The sequence below is a fragment of the Cynocephalus volans genome, chromosome 10 (assembly GCF_027409185.1).
Source record: "Cynocephalus volans isolate mCynVol1 chromosome 10, mCynVol1.pri, whole genome shotgun sequence".
NCBI lineage: Eukaryota > Metazoa > Chordata > Mammalia > Dermoptera > Cynocephalidae > Cynocephalus > Cynocephalus volans.
This window is the reverse complement of record NC_084469.1, coordinates 102,884,058-102,892,365: the sequence shown is the minus strand read 5'-3', so window position 1 is coordinate 102,892,365 and position 8,308 is coordinate 102,884,058. Positions and strand designations below refer to the sequence as shown.

General features: G+C 53.2%; 1 protein-coding gene across 1 annotated transcript; it reads left to right on the top strand.

The window, feature by feature from the left end:
• The first annotated feature begins 2,215 nt into the window (after positions 1 to 2,215).
• On the top strand, positions 2,216 to 8,266 carry ICAM3 (intercellular adhesion molecule 3). The gene is given in 10 exon segments (XM_063110016.1): positions 2,216 to 2,291; positions 2,877 to 3,143; positions 5,901 to 6,206; positions 6,546 to 6,824; positions 7,122 to 7,376; positions 7,495 to 7,657; positions 7,659 to 7,698; positions 7,700 to 7,730; positions 7,785 to 7,951; positions 8,042 to 8,266. Coding segments are annotated over 10 exon segments (1,803 nt in total). The 5' UTR covers positions 2,216 to 2,221.
• Positions 8,267 to 8,308: the final 42 nt, after the last annotated feature.

Sequence of the window (8,308 nt, the reverse complement as noted above, 5' to 3'; positions counted from 1 at the left end):
AACACCACCATCATTTCCAGAAGCTTTTCATCTTTGCAAAAAGAAACTATTCCCACGAAACACTAACTCCTAATTCCCCTCTCTCCCCCAGTCCCTGGTAACCACCATTCTATTTTCTGTCTGTATGAATTTGCCTATTTTAGGTACTTCATCTAAGTGGAATCATAAAGTATTTGTCCTTTTGCATCTGGATTAATTCATTTAGCATGATGTTTTCAAGGTTCATCTATATTGTAGCATGTGTCAGAATTCCTACTTAAAGGTGAATAATATTCCATAGTATGAATCTATATATCCCATATTGTGTACCCATTCATCTGTCCATGGATGCTTGGGATGCTTCCACCTTTTTTATTTTTTTATTTTATTTATTTATTTATTTATTTATTTATTTATATTTTTTATTTTTATTATTTTTTTTAAAAGATGACCGGTAAGGGGATCTTAACCCTTGACTTGGTGTTGTGAGCACCACGCTCAGCCAGTGAGCGAACCGGCCATCCGTATATGGGATCCGAACCCGGGGCCTTGGTGTTCTCAGCACCGCACTCTCCCGAGTGAGCCACAGGCCGGCCCTTTTTTTTTTTTTTTTATTTTATTGGCAGCCGCATGGGGGATCCAAACTCTTGATCTTGGTGTTATCAGCGCCACACTCTAATTAACCAAGCTAATCAACCAGCCTACTTTGTTTAAATAATGGCCATCCTGATGGGTGTGAAGTAGTATCTCACTGTGGTTTTGATTTGCATTTCCCTAAAGACTTTGAGCATTTTTTCATATGCTTGTTAGCCATTAGTTTATCTTCTGCGGAGAAGTATCTATTCAAGTCTCTTGCCCATTTTTAAATTGGATTGTTTTTATTGTTGTTGAGTTGTAGGAATTTTTTATAATCTGGATGTTAATCCCTTATCAGCTATATTGTTCACAAGTACTTTTGATCTGGGTTTTAGTTGCTCTGTCAACACTGGGTGGGAGGGCTGGCTGGTTAACTCAGCTGGTTAGAGTGCAGCCTTGTAACACCAAAGTCACAGGTTCAGATCCGCCACCAAAAAAACCCAAACAAAATTAAGTGCATGAAAACTGGGTGGGAAATGGATTGATTGGGGGCAGAGCAGTAGAGCAGCTGAGCAGAGACCTGGTCAGGGAGGACACTGTAGGTGAAAGAGGAGATGGCATGACCTCAGGGATGGGCAGCTGGAGGAATGCTGGGTACCATCAAGGTCCTCAACAAGGTTCGTCTGTGGAGCTCAGATTAGAGGCCCAGGAGGCAGGTCAGAGACTGAGAGATGGGGAAGAGGGAGGTGGGAGTGCCCTCCTGCCCCCCAATCCCTTCTCTTGGAGGGAAGAGACCAGCTGCCTGGAGGGGGACAATGGGGGCAACAGGACATGGGCAAAGGCCACTTACAAGTAGCATCCTAGAGAGACAGTGGCTCAGGACTCAGCTGTCCCCAAAACACTCTGCCTCTGCACTGCATGCAGGGATTGGGGGGATCCCCAAGATCTTCAGAGGTAGGGGGGGTGTCCTCAAGATCCTCAAAGGGAAGGACCCTACATGAGCCCCTTGTTGATCAACACAGGTCCTGGCACACGTGCCCAGCAAGCGTGGGCTCAGTTCATCTTCATAGTTTCACTCATCTTAGGGCTCCCTCAGCATCACTTCCAAATCTCTCATTTGCCCCCTGGGAATGTGGAAACCTCACATAACGCCCTTGAGACTTTTCCAAGAAATCCCCCCATTGTTGTCCCAGTGAACTGTTGCCTTGAAATCCCACATGCTCACCTCAAGGACATTGCCTGGAGGTCCCCCATTAATTCCTCTCTGAGGACAGAACACCCCCACTACCTAAGTTCATCCGGAAGGAGGTTTCTCAGCAGCCCCCATCCCACACAACCCCAAGGCATCCTAGTGCTGAGAACAAAGGAAACCGGGTGTATGAGAGTTTCCTGTGAGTTCATTTGGGGGCTAGCAGTGTAACTGAGGCCAGGCCTGCCCCTGTTGGAGACTCCCAGTGCCAAGCCACCTTTCTGGGTACCACTTGGGCCCCTGACCCTTGGCCCCAGGGGCTAGAGCATCTTTTCCACCCCCCAGGCTGGGGCCAGGCGCAACCCCTGGATTTCTGCAATCTTAACCACGGCACTTCCGTCCCCTGGGTGCCCGCCTCCTCCCCTCCGCCCTATAGGGTGCCTTGTGAAGTCACCTTCCTCCCTGAGGCTAGCCACCATGGTGCCCTCCTGGCCGCTGCCCGGGGCCTGCTGGGCTCTGCTCACCTTCTGCTGTGTGCTGCCCTCAGGTGAGGCTGGTCAAGCAGGGGAGGGCTGGGGCTGGGGGACTGGTAGGATGGGGGGATGGAGCAAAGCTCCCCACATCCTGCTGCTTTAGCCACCGGAGCCCCTCCGTAAACTCAGATCTGACAGGGGGCACCCCAGTATCCTTGGGAGAAAGTTCTGGCTCCTTAACTCAGCCTTTGGGTGGTCAGGTCCCTGAATGTGACTTGCACTCTGTCCCCCAATACACACACACTCTCTCTGCTGCATCTGGACCCCCAATCTTTGCCTGTGAGGGTCCCCCTGCCAGGATCACTCCTCTCTTTCACCTGGCTAATTCCTACTTAGCCTTCAAAACTGGCCATAGTTGTCCTCTCCTCCAGGAAGCCTTCCCTGACTCCCCTCCTTCTATAGGCTGGGTCAGAGCCTCTCTTGGCCTCTGTCTGAGCTCTCCTCTGTTCCTCATCCATCTTCTGTCTTCCCTACTGGACTAGGGGCACCATGAGGGTGGGACCACTCTTTCTCAGCAGGAGGAGGTGTTGAATGGTGGGCTTGCTGATGGGTGGGTGGGAAACACTGAACAACAGCAGAACTTGCCCATGTTTCTGAAGGTACCCAGGGGCAGGAGTTCCTGCTGCGGGTGGAGCCCCAGGACCCAGTGCTTCCTGCTGGAGGGTCCCTCCTGGTAAACTGTAGTACCCGTTGCCCCCATGCTGAGCTCATCAGTCTGGAGACGTCTCTGTCAAAGGAATGGGCAGGTAATGGCCTGGGCTGGGCAGCCTTCTGGCTCAGCAACGTGACTGATGACAGCCGCGTCCTCTGCTCCAGCTTCTGCAATGGCTCCCAGATGATCAGCTCCTCTGGCATCACTGTGTACCGTGAGTGGACATGCCTGGAGGTGGGACTGGCCTCCCTAGGACAGTGGTGGGGTCAGGTGGCCAATGGCTCAGGGGAGTGGGCACCTGGAGTTTGCAGGAATGGACCAAGGTTCTGACCCAGAGCTCAGACCTGTACGTATGCGTGTAAGACAGCAAGAGACAGACACAGAGATAGACAAGATCCGTCTGAACCATATGCCAGGGCAGCAGTTATGAAATCAATTTATGTAGGTCCCAGGAAGCATTTTTAAAATGTTATCTCATGTCTTTTATTTATTACTTTTCTTTTTACGGCTGGTAATAAATGCATGTGGTTTAAAAATCAAAAAGTATGGGCCGGCCCGTGGCTCACTCGGTAGAGTGCGGTGCTGATAACACCAAGGCCATGGGTTCGGATCCTATATAGGGATGGCCAGTTTGCTCACTGGCTGAGCGTGGTGCTGACAACACCAAGCCAAGGGTTGAGATCCCCTTACCGGTCATCTTTTAAAAAAAAAAATCAAAAAGTATCAGAAGGTGTGAATGTAAACTCCACCTAATGTTGGTAGAGAGTGGGCAGTTTTAAGTGTTGACATACAGGGGCTGATTTGATCCTTACAAAAGCCCCAGTCTGGGGCAGGTACAGTATGAGCCTCACTTCACAGATAAGGAAACTGAGGCTCAGTGGATAAGGTCATTTATTAAGGTTCGCAGACCGTGAGTGGAGAAGCCGGCAGTCTGGCTCCCAAGTTCCTGCTTTTAACAGGTGAAATCTGGGGCTAGCTGTTTAGCTCAGTCAGTTACATCGCAGTGTTGTAACAGCAAGTTCAAGGGTTTAGATCCCCATCCTGGCCAGCCGCCAAAAGAAAACAGGTAAAATCTATGGAGGTCCTTCCAGAGTTTCTCCGCATGTAAACAAATAGAATGAACCATAAAACAGCAGAGTACATCACTCGTGGTGATTTCTGATTTGTGAAGCCTTAGTAGATAAGTGAAGGTTACGAGTGTGATTGCATGTATGCTGCTGTGCATGCTGCTGTGTGTGCGTCAGGGTCTAAAAGCATCTGCGTTTGTGTACCTGTGTGTGTCCGTGAGTGTATGTATCTCTGTACGTCATTCTGTATCAGTATGAGTGTGCCTGTGTGTTAGTGTCTGTGTGTGTTTATGTGTATGCCCATGTCTGTGCATATGTGTGTCTCTATATTTGTGTGTGGATGTCTGCATATGTCTGTGCCTGTGTCTTCGTGTGTTTATCTCTATGAGCATGTGCGTGTGTCCATGTCAGTATCTGTGTCTCTCAGTGTGTGAGTGTAGGTGGATGTCTGTGTCAGTGTGTCTCTGTACCTGTGTTTCTGGGTGAGTACTTCTGTGTGTATGTATCCTTTTGCCTGTGTGCATTTCCTTGTCTCTGTGTGTGCCTGTGCGATGTACCATGACCATGACCTGGGGGTGTACATGCCTGTGTAGCCCCCAGCTGATACTCAGTGGGATGCATTTGTCCAAGTGCTGTGTAGGAGCCTGCTTGTCTTGGCTTTTGAAAGTCAACGGTGCGGGCCGAGCCCGTGGCGCACTCGGGAGAGTGCGGCGCTGGGAGCGCGGCGACACTCCCGCCGCAGGTTCGGATCCTATATGGGAATGGCTGGTGCACTCACTGGCTGAGTGCCGGTCACGAAAAAGACAAAAAAAAAAAAAAAAAAAAAGTCAACGGTGCTCCCAACTCTGCATCACATTGGGTAGCTTAAAATTAGTCAGGGCTCCTCCTGCCCCAACCCTGAGATCCCAACTACTAGCATTACCAGCATACCACAGTCCCTGACCAGTGGTACCCAAGGTTAAGGTGGAGGCTTCCTCCTTGTTAAATATTCTGAACCACTAAGGGGACCCGAATTCTTGACTTTGGTGTTATCAGTACCACGCTTCACAGGGTGAGCTGACCGGCCAGCCCTGAATCTCTTTCATAGCAGCCAGTCTGTGGGCTTCTGTGTGACAGCTCAAGATCAAGGCTTGAGTTGTCAAGGGTGGGAAGTGCAGGGTTTTGTAGATATGCCTGTGATGGGCACTGTAGCTACAGCGAGTAGAGGACCCAGACTGGGGCACTGAGTTCCCTGTGACTGTCCCAGAGCACCAGATGAGGCTGTTGCTTGGCAGGTGGACCATGAAAGCCTTCAGTGCCTGGGACTGATTGGAGAGAGCTGAACCACTCTCTGGGAGAGGCCAAGGCAGGAGTCCAGGTCTGAAGCTGGGAGGTGGGGCCGAGGGAATCTGTAGACATGACATCAAGGAGGCAGGTCTGCAGTTTGGGAGACCCACATTCTAACTGGGGCTCTGCCACTTCCTGGCTGTGTGTCCTTGGGCAAATCACCTCACCTCTCTGGGCTATATGTTTCTTCATCTATACAAGAGAAAAATAATAGAGGAGATTTCACTAGGTTGCTGTGTGCATGAAAGTGGAAGACACTTGGAAAGTCTAAGGAAAGATCTAGATAAACAGGAACTTTTGTGATTAATATAAATGGTCATAAACGTTTGTCCCTTCCTTCATTTGTTTCCTCTGACTGTGATGTACTTGGAAACAGAAAATCTGCCTTTTATTTCAGTGCCTGGCAAGGTGTCTGACAGCACAGGAAATAAGAATCGTGATGCTAATGACAATAGCCCTCTAAGTTTATTAACTCAAAGTTCACGGTTCTGCCCAAGGCTGCCTTCTGTTTCCTCTCCAGTCCCTGAGGTGGGGGTTGCAGAGCGGCTGACAATGGCCATTCTCCCCCGCTCCCCCAGGGTTCCCGGAGTCCGTGGAGCTGGCGCCCCTGCCCCCCTGGCAGCCCGTGGGCAAGAACTTCACCCTGCACTGCCAGGTGGTGGGCGGGGAGCCCCGGGCCCACCTCACCGCAGTGCTGCTTCGCGGGGAAGAGGAGCTGAGCAGACAGCTGGTAGTGGGGAAGCCTGCCAATGTCACGGCCACGGTGCTGGCGAGCAGAGGTGATCACCGCGCCAATTTCTCTTGCCGCACAGAACTCGACCTGCGGCCCCTAGGACTGGTACTGTTCCAGAACACCTCGGCCCCCCGACGCCTCCGAACTTTCGGTGAGGGAAAGGGCTGCAGATGGTCGGTGAAGAGCTGAACTAGAGTAGGGGGTGCCCTAGCTGTGGGGTTTCTGAAAATGGGGTGGACTGGACCTCAAGGGCTTCTGGGAGGGCATGCACTTGGCCATTGGGCAGGGTGGCACCAGAAGGAAGCCCGAGGCCACGAGATCTTTTGAGAAGGCCGTGTTCATGGCCGTGCGGGTGTGTCCTGGGAAGAGGGGTGATCCAGATCACTTTGTATCCTTGGAAGAGGAGGTTCTTTGTGGGGGGATGAGGGTGTCCTAGGGCAAGCAGCGTCCGTGGCTGAGTCCTCCTGCTCACATATACTCTTCTCCCTAGTCCTGCCCGCGACCGCTCCACGCCTCGAGGTCCCCCAGTTCTTGGAAGTGGGAACATCATGGCAGGTGGACTGCACCCTGGAGGGGCTGTTCCCTGCCTCTGAGGCCCATGTCCAACTGGCGCTGGGGAACCAGATGCTGAAACCTGTAGTCAAAAGCCACGGGGACACGCTCATGGCCACGGCCATGGCGCGTGCCGATCAGGAGGGTGCCTGGGAGATTGTGTGCAACATGACCCTGGGGGGCGAGAGTCGCGAGGCCCACAGCTTGACAGTCTTTGGTAAGAAGGGGCGGGGCCACCACAGCCCGAGGGGCGTGGCAGGTAGGGGCGGAGACTAAACCGAAAAGCTGGGCCTGAGCTCCCCAAGTGGGAGAAGCAACGTAGGAGGGGCCTGAGCGCCCTAGAATTACAGTCTAAGCGCCCAAAGTCGCGCAGGGCCCGCAAGGAGGGCGGAGCTGGAAAAGTCGAAAGGCGCGGCGCAGGTGCATCAAGAGGTCCAGCGGCGTGCAGAGGGTGCGGCTTGACCCACCGGAGGGGTCGTGGTCAGTAAGCTCCTAGGCAATGCCCCACCTTTAGGTTTCCTAGGGCCCATTCTGAAGCTGAGTGAGCCCAACGTCACCGAGGGGTCCACAGTGAATGTAACTTTAGAGGCCGAGGCCCGAGTCTAGATCATGCTGGACGGGGTTCCACCCGCGAGGCCGGGGCAGCCCGCCCAGCTTCAGCTAAATGTCACCGAGAGCGCCGACGGGCGCAACTTCTTCTGTAATGCCACCCTCCAGGTGGACGGGGAGATCTTGCACAGGAACAGGAGCATTCAGCTGCGTGTCCTGTGTGAGTTAGTCACTCAGACCTTTAATCCCTCGCCCCCCTGACCTGGAAAGACTTGACTCGTCTTGGCCCCACTGTACTTCAGGTGTGTTGGGTGTCTAATCACATGGTGGTTCCACAGACGGTCCCAAGATTGACCAAGCCAAATGTCCCCAGCGCTTGGCGTGGAAAGATAAAACTACGCATGTCCTGCGTTGCTAGGCCCCGGGCAACCCGGTCCTCCAGTTACGGTGTTTGCAGGAAGGCTCCAGTCTTGAGTTGCCCGTCGGGATCCCATTCTTCGTCAGGCATTTATCACTGCTGGGCGGGCCGGGCCCGTGGGCACGTACACCCTGGTCGTGGTGACAGATGTTCAGGGTAAGCCAGCGCGGGGCCAGGACGCGTGTGTTTACTTCGCGCTTCTCTACCTAGATCGGAACTCTCGCTCCGTCAACGTCGTCATGGGGGTGTTGGTGATCCTGGGAGTGGTGGTTGTCACAGGGGCCTTAACGTACGTCTTCGGGATGAAGCGGAGCGGCATCTACCACGTGAAACAGGAGAGCACCTCGCTGCCCCTCACGTCTGTACAATCCAATGGGGTGGGGGGGGAAGAGCCGTCCTGAGCTGCGGGAAACCTGGGATCCTGAGCCAAAGAGGAGAGTACCTCGCTGCCCCTCATGTTTATTCAGGCCAACGAGGCGGTGGAGCTGCGGGACCCCTGGGATCCTGAGCCAAAGAGGACTGGGGTTTTGGCTGTATCCCCGGGTTCCGCATCAATAAAGCCTTTAGACTCCCTTGTCTGTGGCTTGATTCCACGCGCGTCCCGCGACAACCGCCCTGCGCGTGCACTGAATGGAACCGCTGAGGCGGAAGGGGGAGGAGCTTATAGCGCCCAGACGGGACTTGAACTCTGACAGGAGGTCTAGACCTCAGCCAATGGGCTGAGGGGGTCGGGA